Here is a 16,423-nt window from a genome sequence, read left to right as displayed (position 1 = left end):
ACACTGTTGAGTAGTGGCCCTACAAAACAAAAGGCTATCATCCGCAAAGAATAAATGAGTTAGTTTAGGACCATTTCAACAAATAGAAACACCATGAATGTCACCATTATCCGCTGCTTTTTTGGTCAATCTATGAAGGCCCTCCGAGCATAACAAAAAAAGATAGGGTGACAATGGGTCCCCTTGGTGGATACCTCGACTTGGTTTGATGTTTCCCATAGGCTCACCATTGATCAAGAGAGAATAGGTCACTGTAGACACATACTCCATAATTAGCTCCACCCATCGATCATTGAAACCCATTCTTTTCATAACTTCCCTCAAGAAAGACCATTCAACCTAGTCATAAGCCTTACTCATGTCTAATTTGAGAGCCATGAAACCATTCTTCCCCGAATTGTGATTCTTCATATAATGTAAAATTTGAAAGGCTACCATGATGTTATCAGTGATGAGGTGACCTTTAAGAAAGGCACTTTGATGCCCGGATATAAGATGTGGAAGCACTCGTTTCAATCTATTTGCGAGTACTTTTGAGAAGATCCTGTAAAATACATTGCAAAGACTAATGGGTCTGAACTCGGTCACTCTTTCTAGGTTTTTTGTTTTGGGGATTAAAGTGATGAAGGTGTGGTTTAAGGGAGTGGGTAGTGAACCTGAATTCAAGTAATGCAGAATGGAATTGGTGACATCTCCACCGACCAAACTCCAAAAATTCTGATAAAAGAGCGGCGACATTCCGTCAGGTCTTAGTGCCATCTATTTCAAGGCAGTATCAACCTCCCAAGCCTCAAAATCACAGCAAAGAGAGGCATTCATATCCTCTATCACAATATGGGGAATAGAATCAAGATCAGCCTCTAAAGTTTCCGGGTTTGAAGATGTGAAGAGCTGTTGATAATATTCAATAAATATGGCAGAAATCTGTTCCATCTGAGTGCACCACTCATTACCTTGATTTTTGATACTTGAGATGGAGTTTCGACACTTCCTTTGTGTAGCTTGGCAATGAAAGAACCAAGTATTTCGATCTCCCTCCTTAAGATATAAGGCACGTGACCGCTGCCATCCTTTCCTCATTGTCCATTAAAGAATTAATCTCCTTCCTCAATTGTAGAAGTACATCCGAGCCACCTCCTTGTACAGTCTTCCTCTCAGCCTGACTTAGTTGTTTCTTCTTTTTTTGCAACTCATGTTTTATATTACCAAAACACTCTTTACTCCATCGGGTTAATTCTCTGCTGCATATATCTAATTTTTTTAGCACCTTTCTCTCTTCAACATCATAAGTGGCTTGCCAAATCCGTTCCACAAGCTCCCCACAACCCTTGTCTACTAACCACATTTCTTCAAAACGGAAAACCTACTTCTTTTTTTGAAAATCCAAGTCAGATAACTCCACCCATAGAATTTTGTGATCTGAAGTAGTACTATCAATACGGTGCACTCACGAATCAGGGAATTTTGAAAACCATTCGTATGAAGCCACTTCTCTGTCAAGGCGTTCCCAAATTGAGACACCATTCCTATAATGCTTGCTCCACGTATACGAGAAGCCTTTGAACCCCAAATCCATAAGTTCACTTTCATCCAATACATCCCGGAAAATCTGCATTTGTGAATATGGCCTTAATCTTCCTCCCAATTTTTCTGATTGCTTAAGAATTTCATTAAAGTCCCCGGCACACAACCAAGGAAGTGAGTTCTGCCCATGTAATCTTCGTAATAAATCCCAAGACTCTTGCCTCTTGTGGGTATCGGGTTCACCATAGAACCTAGTGAAATGCCAAGGTTCACCCGAGTTCTTATTAACTATGGCATTGATATGATTCAAGGAAGAAGACTCAACATCAATCTCCACGTTGTTTTTTTCAGTAAAGCACTAATCCCCCACCATTATTCACTCTTTGTACAAATAATTTTTTATCAATATGTATTCAGTCCTTCACGTAATCTAGCATTGCTTCATCTGCCAATGTTTCGACTAAGAACACGACAGAGGGTGCTTTTGCTTGTACAACTTTAACAAGCTCTTGAACTGCCAGATGGTTCCCAAGCCCCCTGCAGTTCTAGACTAAGCAATTCATTAGGCCTGGCGGGGCTGGAAACCAGCATCCGCCAATATCGAGGTGTTTTCTTTGTCATCATGAGAGACTTATATTTTCTTGCTAGGTGACTCACGTTGATCAATAACCAAACAGAGCGGGCGTTTTGGTCCAATCTGGTCAGACTTGGTGCCTATGGTGACTTCTGAGACACGTTGGATTCTTTTCCATCTGACTTGGGGTGGAGTTTCAGAGACCACATGTTGAGGAGAGATGTTGGTGATGTCGAGTAGATGGGTGTTACTTTCCTTGTGGGATTGGGAGCTAAAAAAGTGCTGAGGTGACAGGCCCGGATTAACCTCCAACGAATTTTTTAAATTCTCTAAGTCAAAGAGTGGTGAAGTTCCTTTATTGGAAATTGATTCGGTAGCAGCTGCATTAGAGGAATCCTCATAAATTCCCAAATCTTTGTCAATCTTCTGTAATTGCTGAGTGAAATAATCTCCTTTATTTCCGTGATCCTGAAAACTAGGAACTGATTTGCCGTGTGGAGCCATGGACTCTTGAGTATTGTGAACTTTATGTTTTCTGAGAATCTTGGGATCAGCTTCCTGGTTTGAACTTTCCTTATCAGGTGCCACCTTTCCTGGCTGTGGAACTGAAATCGGAGATTTCCACCCCTCCCTCCTCCACCATGTAGAAATATTTTCCGGTCTGTCTTCATAGTAACCTGAAACCCGAACCACAAATTTTTTTGATGCACCCTTCTGACTTGGTCTAATCCAAGACCCAAACTGTTGAGAATCAATCTTTAGAGTGCCTTGCTTTGTATCCATAAACCGCAATCCATGTCACCATGATCAAAACAACCACACCAATAGCAAATATTAGGTTAACGTTCGTATCTGAAATTTACCCATACCTTTTCGCCACCCTCGAGCTTAATAATTTTGCCTCTACATAAGGGTTGAAAAACATCAAGTGTTACTCTGACCCGGATATAGCTACCACATTCACTCTCCGTAACAGATGTGGATCGATCAACACTACCTTTGGAACTACAAATATCTTCCGCTACAGACTTGGTTCTAAAACCAATAGGAATGTTGTGCACCTGAACCCAGAAGGAAGTCTTGTCCAATGGCAGATCATTAAGAGGAGTAAGCCTGTCATATTTCTGTAAAACCACTAATGATTTATCGAAACTCCAAGGCTCACTGGAAAGTATACGATCTACATCCGCCTCATTATCAAAAACGAATAAGACCCTATGCTCGCCTCATTACTGATTGTGAAGCCGTTTTCGAACCTCCAGAGTGGTTTGAAAGTCCTTGCCATTGTGTCCATATTGAGAGCACGTCGGGTCAAGAACCTTGCTGCGATAATAGACTCCTTTGAGCAGCGGTCCTTAGTGATACAAATATCATCCCCCTCTTATTCAGACAAAGAGAGGCAATTCCAATGTTTTGTGAGGTCATCCATGCTACGAGGAAAGAATAAGAACAGAAAAAGAGAGGTAAGATTAGATGTGTTTTGGTGTAGAAGAATAGAAGGAAAAGGAAAGGATGAAGGAAAGACTGTTTCCCCAACCCTAAAGAAAAATACCCACAAGCCCTACATGCAATACTATCGCGAGAGGGGAAGAGAAGCCTTACAAGAAGGGACGGCAAATTCTACAATCGAAAGGGAGATGGAAACCACCTTCCTAGACGACAGGAAAACTTTTTTAATTGCCAGCTTAATTATATGGTGTAGGATAAAACATGGGAGATAATTTTATGGTTTGTTCTTTCTATATATATAATTATATAGTTTTTTTTTTACTGAATAATTATATAGTTTTAGGATTTTAGTAAATTAAATGATTTTATTTTTTTGCAAAAAATTATTTCTGTTAATATATAAATTGCAGTAAAAAAAAAATGCTTAAGGACATCCAACAACGGGTAGCCATTTTATTTTAATCAATAAATCTAGAGTTATAAAACAATTTTTTTTTTTTAATTTCACAGCTATTAAGGTGAATAATTGTTAATGGTAGATCAAAAAATCTTGCCAGTGGTAAGAAATAAGAATAATTAAAAAATCGTCAACTCAAATGTTGTGAAAGCCAATAGCATATTAACGCATTCGACATCTCATGTTGCTTGTAGAGGTGTCAAGGTTCAAATTCCTCTTTAAATAACCATTTTATTTTAATTAAAATTATTGGGTCTAAAATTACTCTTTTCCAACACTATGGTTGTTCGATCGACCTTACCAACCTAGTTTTAAATCGGGCTATTTGAAGTTGGCAGGTCGTAAACCATTAATTTGGGCCTATTAAGAAGGATTGTATTAAGCCCACTATTTTTCAATTGGACTTATGGTTTATCTTGTGTATAAGATCCATTCTCAGCTATTATATGGCCCAGCGTGTTGGATGTAAATAGCCCAAGCTTGGGCAATAAATTCTCATTTATAGCACTTGGCTTTTCATTCAGATTTGAATCATGGTCATCCTCGTATTGGAGAACAATTAATACCATTAAACTACAAAACTCTTAACGAAATAATTTAGTTTTTACGTTACAGCCAAGTGATATTTATGTTTTGTGCTGGACGAGATGAGATGTTGCAATTGTGAAAATTCCTCTACCGAATTCAATATTCGGTGCTTTCTCTTAAAGACTTAAACTCTAGCCCTTATTCCCCTACCCTCACCCCACAAGAACTTTTTCTTATGAAGTGATCATCACATTAAAGATGCGCAGTAATTATAAAGCATGCCTTTAGACTTTAGTAGGTCAAATTTTTCAAAAATTTCTTATTTTTAACAATCAATTGAGGAATCCATTAACCATACATCAAATCATGCATATCCTCTAAATATGAGAGGAGAAGTACTATTAAGACAAGATTGCCAGTTATCCAATTTGAGGAAAAATCAGAATAATAAATTTACAAACCCTTCGCAAATTCATAATCATTTATATATTTGCTGAAGGCAAGACACACGAACAAGTTATTAAAAAAAATTGTATATTTATAGGCTTTTCTTAAGAGTGCCTAAGATACAAGTTAAATTGTTTTTTTTTATAATTTGAGAGTTATCTTCTGTGGTTTGTATGGATGCTTTGTCAAATACAGCTGATGACAGCAGTGAAGAGTTATTTTAGAAGATATTAAATAATTAAATAGTCATTTTGTATATTGCAAATTCGTGTGAGTGTGCAAATCTAAGAATAGTGTAGCGCATGCCCTGGTTAAATGGGTAGCCAATAAGGATTTTGTTGGTGCTTTGAATTCCCATTCACTCCCAGAGGCTGTGCTAGTTGCTCTGGATAGAGACCTGTATACATTATTTTGATGTGAATGAAATGCTCTCTCAGCTACCAAAAACAAATTAACAGGTAAAGTCTCTGATGGTTGAATAAGAGATTTAGGGTTCAATATCCGCCTACACTAAATACCGATTGATGTCTTGATCTGATGATAGAGAATTATTATTTAGAGCGGATGTCATAGGTTGAAACTCTCTCTCAAAAAAAAAAAAAAAGCTACCAAAAATAAATTAGGGGAGGAAGATTTGAACCCATGCATTTCTATTGTAAACATCACGAGTTTCAATCAGGTTTCAATACTCTTGACAAGTTAAATTGTATTTAATATTTCACTTAATGATGTTTTCATATGTATATATATATATATATATATATATATATAGTTTTAAATAAAGTCAAATTATGTACTATAATCCAGAAAAACACCCAACTACAATGATTTGTATGTACATAGCAATGAATTATGATAAAAGATACTTTTCTTTTTCAAAAAATGTTCGTGGCGATTAATAATTGAATGTCTTTTTAAGTGTAACCCACTAACCCCAATATTTACTTTTTAACTTTTAGGACACTTCTTAATATTACTATTTTGCTAAGCAAGACACTTATTATTATTATTATTATTATTATTAGAGCATTATCATCAGGTGTACCAAATGTCAAAATTTTGGCATTTGGCACACCAAACACCAATAACATTGCTTCATGTGGTGTTTTAATTCTCAAAATTTTTTGAGACATGCTACAGTGCCGTTTTATAATTAGAACGGCACTGTAGCAAAATCTCAAAATGTTTAATACTTTTATATTCAATGTGGGCCTAGCCAGCTATGAAAAAAGATTTTTATTTATTTATTTAATCGGTCTTCGCTCACCTCTCTGGTCTCCATCTCTCCCATTGCTCCCTATTTCTTTCTCACTCTCATTTTTTTTCTCTCACTCTCTTCCTCTCTTGTCCTCACTCTACTCTGTCTACTTCAAGCTATTGCCGTGCCGTTGATCTCGCCTAGAGCTGTCGATCTCTCCTCTCTCCACACCTCGTTGATCTCTCTCTCTCTCTCTCTCTTGATGGTTGTGGCAGTGTTTCTAATGGTGGTTGGTTGTTTTGACTGTTGGTGGTTGGCTGATTTTGGTTGATGGTGGTGGGTTGATCAGGTTGTGGGTTTGAAATTTAGGATGGGCTCATGTGTTGTTTTTGTGGTTGTGGATGTGGATGGGTCTCACCAGCGCCGCCACCAATATTGGTCGTGGTGGTTGATGTTGTGTGTGTGTGTGTGTGTGTGTGTGTTTTTTTTTTTTTTTTTTTTTTTTGTAGCAGTGCCTGATATTGGTGGTCGGTGGTTGATTTTGTGGGGGTGGTCGGTGGTTGTGGGCTGTGGCGATTGATTTGTGCATGTGGGTGGTGGAGGATTTTGTGTGTGTATATATATATATATATATATTTTTTTTGTAAAAGTTTTTTTAGATTATTTTAATGTATTGGATATATTATTTTAATGCATTGAAGGGAAAAAAAAATATGATAAATGGAGTATTGTAAAGTGGTATGTTTTTTTTATTTTTATAATCTTGTAAAGTGGTATGTTAAAATAGAAAAAGTAGGATTTTATGTGTGAAATTGGCATTTGCGATAGAAGAGCCGATAAGAATGCTCTTATTATTATTATTATTATTATTATTATTATTATTATTATTATTATTATTATTATGGGGATAAAAGGTCCAAGATGCGTTTTTGGGCCATAGGCTTGGTCCGAGGACGCTTACTTGTCCGAGGACGGATTGATGGTAATAATGATATCAAATTTACAGACCCAATAGCAAATATGGCGGACGAAGTGAATGTAAATAATCCGAGGAGGGGTACATTCTCGGCTAAATGCAGTGAGGATCAGGTGGTACGTCATGTTGATTAAAATGATATTTTGGAAGGTCTTGGAGATGAGGACGTGTTTCATAAGAGCACAGAGAGCAAGGGCGGTTGGGAAATATCTCAGAGAAAACTGCTGCCACCGCATTGAATGTTCTATTCCTAAGTCTCTGGTTGCATTGATGAGAAAGTGATATCTAAACAGTAATTCTCAGCCTTACAGCTATTACCTAAAGACTTCAGGAAGGTGCTGATGGAACAAGTATCCATGTTAGCAGTCTAGATCTACACGTGGAGAGCAAAGATGAAGGAGGGGATGAAGTATAAGAAGGAAGGAGGCCTCAGAGAAGGGGGGACTGGGAAATAGAAAGAAGAAGACTGTAGACTGGACGTTGAGAATTAATCTTTAAAGTAATGAGAAATATAAACATCTAGTCATTGGCATAAGTCAAAGGATAAGTTTCATCATATAAACTCATTCATCTTTATTGTTTTATGATCTTGAGTCATTGTTGTTATCGTGTAAGCTCATTAAAAACAATGTTTCTAACCCACACTCTATAAATTTATTGTTTTGGGCTCTTTGGGCCTACACCCTCCTTCTTGTTGGGCCTAGACACCAATTGCGTCCTTACAATTATTATTATTATTATTAGGGTCATGCTAACGAGTACCCTTAGGGCATTGGTTTACAATTCATTTTAGGAAAGTTTTGACACCACTTTTATGGGAAATGAAAAAAAAAACTGTCAAAACATTATTTTTTTTTTCTTTTTCTATAAAAATTTTCTTTAAATAGATTATTAACTAATGTGCTAAAGGTATTCGTTAACATTTTCCTTATCTATACATATATATATAACCGAAGCCTCTGGAGCTCTCACAATTTTCCACATCACCACTATTTACTTTTTCTTTTTATTTTAGGTTTTATGTCTTATAAACTATTACAATAGTTTAATTTAAGTAAAACTCTATTAGATATATGTTTCAAGAGCTTGAAAATTCTACTTTAACTAAAATTCTATAACAAAAATTTAGTTTTTATTTATTTAATTTTTTAACTAATTACTATAGAAAACCCAAGCACCACATTGACAGAGAGCATGAACGTGAGAAATAAGGGGCCTGAAGCAATTGCAATGGGTTGACATTGCTTGGAATTAAATCACGTTGGATTTCAAGCGGAATATTATTAGAGTTAAGAGGGTTTTTTACGCTTTTATATATAGAAGAGGTCAGCGACTTTCAAATTGCTTCAACAATTGCTTCCTACAGCTTCCACCATGGGTCTTCTTTGTCTCTAAACCCCCCACACGCAGTTAACTTTTCTCGACCTTTGTCTAAACCAATTAGAGCAAAAATTAGGTAACCTTGATTTCACTTTTTAATTCAGTGCTTGGCTATTTTGTTTTTTTGAAGCTTTGATTTGTTTGTCTTTCTCTGCCAATCACCGCTCTAAAAAAATTTATTTTTTATTTTGGTGTGGACTTAATTAACGAGACAATATGTTTCATGCACTAAAATTGGTTGACAAAATACCTGATTTTTTTTGTTCCTATTTTGGAAATTGTACCATGTCCATTTTTGTAAGTCTCATTAGCTTGAATTTGAGTTTGACTCACATTACTAATCAATTATAGAATACATAACAAAGCATGCTCAATGTCTTACAAGCACACACAACAGTACATGCTCCATGTCTTACAGATAATCAATATGTAAACAACTAAACCGTAAACCCAACTATGTTACCTGTCATATTAGGTGAAAGCTATGTTATTCTGTGGAGATTAAGTTCCTGGTCTCAGATTCTTAAAAACTTTCTTTGAATTGTCTATATAAAATGTTTTTTTTTTTTCGCTCTCTTTTTCTATTTTTGGTGAAAATTTCTTATTAATCCAATCATTTAATTTAGCTCTATATACAAGAATCGACTATAGTCATTTAGCCTCTGTTATAGGTAATCAAAAGGAATAATCTTTGTGCCTTTGTGGTTATTGCTATCCACTAATATGATTCATCATTCCAAATTTTAAGTTGGGTTATTTTAAGGTATTTTTGCTGAATATTATAGAAGAGATTGTCTATTTGTTAAATAATTAGAAAATATTCAATATGAAGCAGATTTTGTTAGATAGGTATAGAGTTTGATATGTTTGATGTATTTTTTTATTGTTTGTTTTTATTTATTTAAATTGGGAATCTATGAGTTATGGCTTATGAATTTATGGATTTTAACAAATTTCTCAAATCAAATGATAGTGTGGGATTAAGGGGTTTGTGGTTTTATTGACAAGTATTGCAACAAGTTACTATAGTAGACACTTATTAAACAATAAATTTAGGGATATAAAACTTTTTTAATGTATTAAATTCTTAATTTGTAGATTTTATTTTATCAAGATTCAAGAGCTGCACTTATCAATTTTTTAAAAAATTAATTAAAAAAAATCAAGAGCTCTATATTGGGGAACATATTCAATTTTACATCTGGATGTTTCAGAATTTGGATTTTACCCCCTATATTTTAGGGGTGTTTGAAATTTACTCCCTAAAGTTTGAGAGTGTTTGAATTTTAAATCCTAAAGTTTCATAATTTCGAGGTGTAAAATTCCAACACTTCCAAATTTTAGGAAGTAAAATCTAAATTCTGAAACGTCAGGATGTAAAATCCAAACACTTCAAACTTAAGAGAGCAAAATCCAAATTTTGAAACTTTAGTTTGTAAAATCTAAATACCTCCAAACTTTAGGGGTGTAATTTGTAATTTACCCTAAATTTGCAATCTAAATACCCCCAAAGTTTATAAAACACATTTTTTTTTTCTTCATTTCATAACATATAACTATTTAATATATGTTTTAGCTATATATTGTTATTTATAAATTCAATATCTACAATTGCAGTAAAATAAACCAAGATTAAATCATATATCATACTCAATAAATTTCTCATGCATCGCGCACGGGTTAGTGGCTAGTTATTATTGTTATTATTATTATTATTATTATTATAAACAGGAGAACACTTCTTAATAGGGTCCGAAGAAAAACTCATAAAGGAATGGGCCTATATGAGTTTCTGTGGTCCTAGTCTTTTTCGGCCTAGAATAATGTTTCTGCTTCTAGCAACAGTTTTAAAGAGAAAATTCCCTGGCCCGTTTTCAAAATCCAATAATGGCCCAAATCCCGAGCCTAAAACCCACGCGTCACCAGCTCTCAAAAAGGAAAAAAAAAATTTATTGGACCCCCACTTTTATTACCATAGAAAAATATAAATATTTAATGTGAAATTAATATTCATCCAATCACAATATGACATATTGGCACAATAACAAAGTTATTGCAAAAGAAGTCTTGTCTAATAACAGCTCGTCTTTGAAAATGGCACGAAGAATTGAAAAAGTTTAAGGACAAAAAGAAATTTAATATTTTTACTTATATGGCAAATTGTCATCCATAAATTAAAAAATTGATATCATATTAAAAAAAACTAATAAAAATTTAAAACCTTACCAAATTCTCAAAAAATGGTCAAATAAATAGTCATCCAATCACAATCTAACACATTGGAACAATGACAAAGTTGTTGTAAAAAAAGTCTTATCTAATAACAACTCGTCTCTGAAAATGGTATGAAAAAATTAAAAAAATTTAGGGACGCAAAAAATTTGATATTTACGGCAAAATTGTCATCTATAAATTAAAAAATTGATATCATATTAAAAAAATTAAAATTAAAATTAAAAACCTTACCAAACTCTCAAAAAATGGTCAAATTTTTTATGTGCGTTACTCTAGAAATTACACCAAGTCTACTAAGGCAGGCACCGAAATACATGAAAAACCAAGGGCAAATTTAAAAACTATTTATATTCCTCAAAATTCACTCCTATAAAATCAAAACACGACCGTTTCCTCTTGACCCTTCTGCAGCTGAGTCCAATTTTGCAATCCCTAAGATCCCAATTTCTGTTACAGTTAAACTCTCCCAGGAGCTCATCGCAGAGCTGATCTCTCTCTCTCTCTCTATCTCTCTCCTCTCTACCACTGAGTCACAGCCATGGACGACTCGTTCGAGTTCGACGGCAAGGTCCCTCCTTCCTTCGATCGAGTGGTACGCAAATTTTTCACTCTAAATTTTTTATTTTTTTACGAGATCTGTCAAAAAAAATGATTAAATTTTGTATCTTTATGTCTCTAATTCAAAGATCTGCTAGCGAATGATTTAGATAATTGATATTGATATCGGAATTTGCTTTTGTTTGCCATGCATGTTCAATGAAGTTCAGGACATTGAAATTCTGTGATGGTTTTTTTTTTTTTTTTTTTGTGTGTATAAATAAACATGGGTAAAGAATTAGTTTTCAGTGAATCGATGCTCTTTTTTTCGTTTTGTTTATATAATTCAATGAAGTTTGTGATTTTTTATTTTGGCCACAATTCTTATTCAAATTCAACAATGTTTGCATTTGGCTTTGGGGATTTAAAATCAAGGGGTTTGAAGAACCATTTTTTGTATAAATTGATTGATATGAATTTTAGTAACTCATGACAGATTTTAGGTTTTAGGATTTTAGTCCGTGTTTTGAGTTTTGAAATAATATATTACGCCTAATCATTTCAAATCCATATATTAATAAAATCCAAATTAGATTGGATTGTCGTTGGGTCCCTAAAGTTTTACTTTTTGATATTTTGATCCCTAAAGTTTTTCTTTTATCGTTTTGGTCCTTAAAAAGAAAAGGCGTTCCTGTCAAGTTGATTCTTGAATTGTCATTTTGGTCTCTAAAGTATTTTCATGTGTGATATGACAACGGCATTAAACAGCATAATTAGCACCTCATCCTGCACACAAAGTGCTTAGGGGTCTAGGGAAAAAAGGTTTTAGCTACAGGGTTAGTGGTATATTGTAATTATCTTTTATAAAAAAAAAAAAAGTGATATGACGACTTTTCTAGGGATGACAAATTCTCTATCCCGGGCTTTCCCCACCCCCAAAGAGTTGACAAGTACCTGCCCTGCAAACTCTATGTTTTTATTAAATATATAATTAACATTATTAAATTATCTATATGTATAATATAATTCAATATTTTAACACATTATTTATAATTTTTTTTTTTTGTTACATGTTCTATAACTATCCTCTAAAATACTTGCTTTCTCTCTTTCATGGTACTCCCATGACTACTACTCTCTTTTCTCTTTCATCTCTACCATGTTAATGTGGAAAGCACCTCATTAGGGATAGGATAATACCTCCAATTCGTCCTGCCCCCGACCTGCCTTGCTCCCAACCCACAAGGTGGCCCGCCCTGAGGAATGGACGGGGTGCCCTTGATCCTAGTCCATCCTGTCCCTTAATTGTTTTACTCTACTTAACAGAAATTTTATAGACAACGATGGATGAAAGGACCTATTTGACAGAAATTAAACCTTAAGAACAAAAAAGAAAATTCCCCTGAATTCGAAGGGTGTAATTTGGATTTTGGCCTTAGGTTTAAATTCCCTTATTTTTTCTTTCATATTTTATAAATGCCATTTAAAATAAAAAGATTGAAAGCCAAATCATCCTCCTTATATGCTAACATTTAAATGAATTGCATTTGGTCTTTTTCGCTTACTTATTCAATGAAAACAGGAAGTCATATATTCATGTACTGTTCATATAAGCTCAACTGCAGACTCCAGTTGATCTGAACCTTTGGAAAACTGCATAATACTTCTGTTCATTTCTCTGTATTTTTTTCCTTTACAATTAATCTTGCATAGTAATTTTTTCATTGAGAAATTCCAGTATACATGAAGATGCTCACCTTTTTTTTAGTAATTAATTTGAAATTTAGCTTTATATTAAAAATGTTCACTTGCCATTGATGTCTGTCTACCCTTCTATAGTATTTAAGATATAATTAAGTGGTAGGTTATGTGCCAGAATCTCTGATCAGAAGTAAGAATAGAACTGGAATTAATCTGAAAGACTGGCCATTTGTGTATGTGTTCAAATGAATTTTAGTAGCAAAATATGCAAGCATTATTTCCTTAGAGAATAATGTAATAACTTGATTTTTTTATTCCATATGCCGGATTGCATAATTGTTGTGTGGTGGTCATGTCCTCTCTCTGATTCTTATTTTAGTTGTTTGCTTTCTGATGTGTCAAGGATGCCGAAGCCAAAGGGTTAAACCCAGGATTGATAGTTCTGCTTATTGTTGGCGGGCTATTGTTGACATTCCTGGTTGGAAATTATGCACTTTACCTGTATGCACAAAGAACCCTTCCTCCAAGGAAAAAGAAGCCAGTTTCCAAGAAGAAGATGAAGAAGGAGAAACTGAAGCAAGGTGTCTCTGCACCTGGAGAGTAGAAACTTAAGACGTGCCTTCTCTTATTCCTCTCAAATCTCAATGTTGAACTCTTTTGTTCAGAAATTTTCCTTTGGTGTTGAGAGTGTGTGCTAGTTACTTTCTTTCTTCCCCCTTAATACTTGTTGGATATTTATGAGTTTCTAATTAGAATTAACCCTTTGGGTAGACTTAAGATTTAGCATGCCTTCTTTGTTTACTAGTTGGAGTTTGCCATTGTTCATTTCCCTCTCATTCACTTGTCTTTTCTGTTTGATTCTGAGGGTATGGAAGGGGGTTATCTGCCATACCTAATTTGGTTGCTTCCACCATGTGAAGTAGCCCTCATCGTTGAACATCTACCCTACGGACCAGAAACAACCAAATTGCTATTGCTAAACATGTTTTAAGGTAGGTTTTACAGTGTCATGAAGTCTTTATACCCTACTGCTTTCCAACCTAGCCCCCAGGTATGGCCTATATAAGGTTCAGGCTGTTCAGCTTGTGAGCAGTTCAGGCATTGTATCAGGTGCATGCAAACAACTGAGGCAAGTCAGCAGGGCTTAGCATGTACCGCCACGAGACTGTCGTGCGATTTTTGTGCCTTGGTTAGGCACACTGTTCGTTTTTATAATTAAGTGGTTGGTTTAGCCTGTTGGTGATTAAGTCTATACACATCGCAATCACACAAACTTGGTGCTAAGTATATGATGAGTTTACTCATTGCGTCTACCGTTATATATGAGCTACCCCAATTGGAAAACAACTTGAATAAATCCGAACCTAATCTTAACCTAAATCTAACTTTATTAAGATAAAGTATAAATCATAACTTGGATAAAGTTAATTTAAATATGACGATAATATTGAAGTAGATGGTGAGAGAAAGGGCAAGAACAAGAATAAAAACCCCAACGCCCCAAATTCACTCTCACAATGACCTGGAGACAGCAATTGAGGTAACTCATCCAAATCAAGCTCAATTTTCTCTGTGTGAGCTTGTTTTTCAAATTGGGCGGCCTTCAATTGGGCATTAGACAAAAAAGGGGCAGGTGTCATCATTCTATTTTGACCATTCTTAATTTTTCTTATAATATTTTTTGCAGTTATGTCATGAGCACTAGCAATAGTAAAGCTAAAATAGCATTTTTAGCTTCACCAAAATACAAAAATTGCTCTACAATAGTGAAGGTATAGCTAAAAATTTTAGATTCAGATCTACAGTATGCAGTTATTTTTGGCTGTGTACAGTAGCTTGAAGCTAAAAAAAAAATATATATATATATATATATATATATATATATATATATATATATATATATACACATATATATATATATTTTACTACACTTCTCTCTCTTCTCTCATTAAACAAACACTCCGGCTTCTCTTCTTTCTTCTTTCTTCATTCTTCCTCAAAATTTTTTTTTTCTCTCAAGCTCGCCGGCCAGCTCCCTCATTCCTCAACTCACCGGCCAGCTCGCCTACCACCGAGACCCATCTCCCTAAACCCATCTCATCGAGACCCATCTCCCCAAGCCCCATCGCCAATCTATTCCGCCAACCCACACCATGTTTATGTTGTGTTGGTGAGTTTTTTTTTTTTTTGTGATTGATGATTTTTTATTTTGTTTGTGATTGGTGATTTTGTTTGGTTTGGGTTGAGGAAAAAGATTAAGGATTTCGGTTGGTGGTTTTTTCTTTCCTGCTATGGATTGGTGGTGGTGGTGGATATTTGTGCTGTGTTGGTGTTTTTTTTTTTTGTGTGGATGTTTTTATTATTATTTTAATGAGTTTTTTTGTATTATTTTAATCAAATAGCTAAAAATATAACTCCATTGATGTTGGGTGTGAAGAGGTAAAATAAATAAAGTGACTTTTGTAGATGCCAAATAACTATATTTTTTACTCTACTACTGTGGATGCTCCCATTTTATAAAAGAGACACCAAAATTGAGTTTTAACTAAAAACATGACCGCCAAATCGAGTAAGAATTATTCCATTTTATAAGAGCATGAAATTGCCTTCATTTTAACTATACATGAACAAAAATCGGGCTTGAATCAAGTAAAATATCGCAAAATTAAGAAAGCTACCCAACTTACAATTTATTCCATAAAAAGTCAAAAGTTACGTCATTTTCTTTGGAAAATATACTGAAATTTCATTAAAAAAATATGATGACACTTCCTTGAAAAAGAATTTCTAAAATACATTTTTGGATCTTTCCCAATATAAGTAGCATAATTTATTTAAAATTAGCTTGTAATCTCATGCATATGCATGAATACAATTAAAGATATACAATAAGATGTATAATATAATTCTTATCTATATATATATAATTTAAATACTATTGATAGTGATTTTTATATTTTGTTAACTCTTTAAAAAAATTTGTAAGAATATTAGTAGGTATAAAATGTAAATTGTCCATATTTCTTTTTAAAATAAAATTATTGTGAAGCATTTTTTTTTACGATTAATTTATTCTAGATTTTTTAGTTTTTGTACTTAATAACTCATTTAAATGAATATTTATGATGTGGTCCCACATTTGATTCTAAAATTAAGAAATAAAAATCTTTAGAATAAATAATTTAGGACATATGGCATAAAATTGGAACTCTAATTTGGAATTCTAATTTGAGTTTCTCTTAGCTTCACCTATTACTATTATTATTATTATTATTATTATTATTATTATTATTATTATTATTATTATATAGATGTGCATTAAACTGATTGAAGAAATATTTGATTTTCATGAATTGCGTGTCATTAATTTCATTGGGTCCAATTGTTTTCAAAATAATTCTCATGTTTTATCAAATT

The 16,423-nt window shown here is 34.0% G+C and overlaps 1 protein-coding gene across 1 annotated transcript; it reads left to right on the top strand.

Moving 5' to 3' along the window:
* Window positions 1-11,180: 11,180 nt before the first annotated feature.
* On the top strand, window positions 11,181-13,789 carry LOC142610193 (DNA-binding protein S1FA). The gene is made up of 2 exons (XM_075781936.1): window positions 11,181-11,360; window positions 13,410-13,789. The coding sequence occupies exons 1-2, from the start codon at window positions 11,307-11,309 to the stop codon at window positions 13,608-13,610; spliced, it is 255 nt and encodes an 84-aa protein (XP_075638051.1). The 5' UTR covers window positions 11,181-11,306; the 3' UTR covers window positions 13,611-13,789.
* The last annotated feature ends 2,634 nt before the right edge of the window (window positions 13,790-16,423 follow it).

Source organism: Castanea sativa, chromosome 9 (assembly GCF_040712315.1).
Source record: "Castanea sativa cultivar Marrone di Chiusa Pesio chromosome 9, ASM4071231v1".
Taxonomy (NCBI): Eukaryota; Viridiplantae; Streptophyta; class Magnoliopsida; order Fagales; family Fagaceae; genus Castanea; species Castanea sativa.
Note: the sequence above shows the minus strand (reverse complement) of the source record. Positions and strands in the feature narration are given on the sequence as shown.

Coding starts and splice junctions, on each gene's coding strand:
- LOC142610193 (XM_075781936.1), top strand. CDS start 11,307: ATGGACGACTCGTTCGAGTTCGACGGCAAGGTCCCTCCTTCCTTCGAT. Junction 11,361..13,409: donor CTCCTTCCTTCGATCGAGTG/GTACGCAAATTT, acceptor TGATGTGTCAAG/GATGCCGAAGCCAAAGGGTT.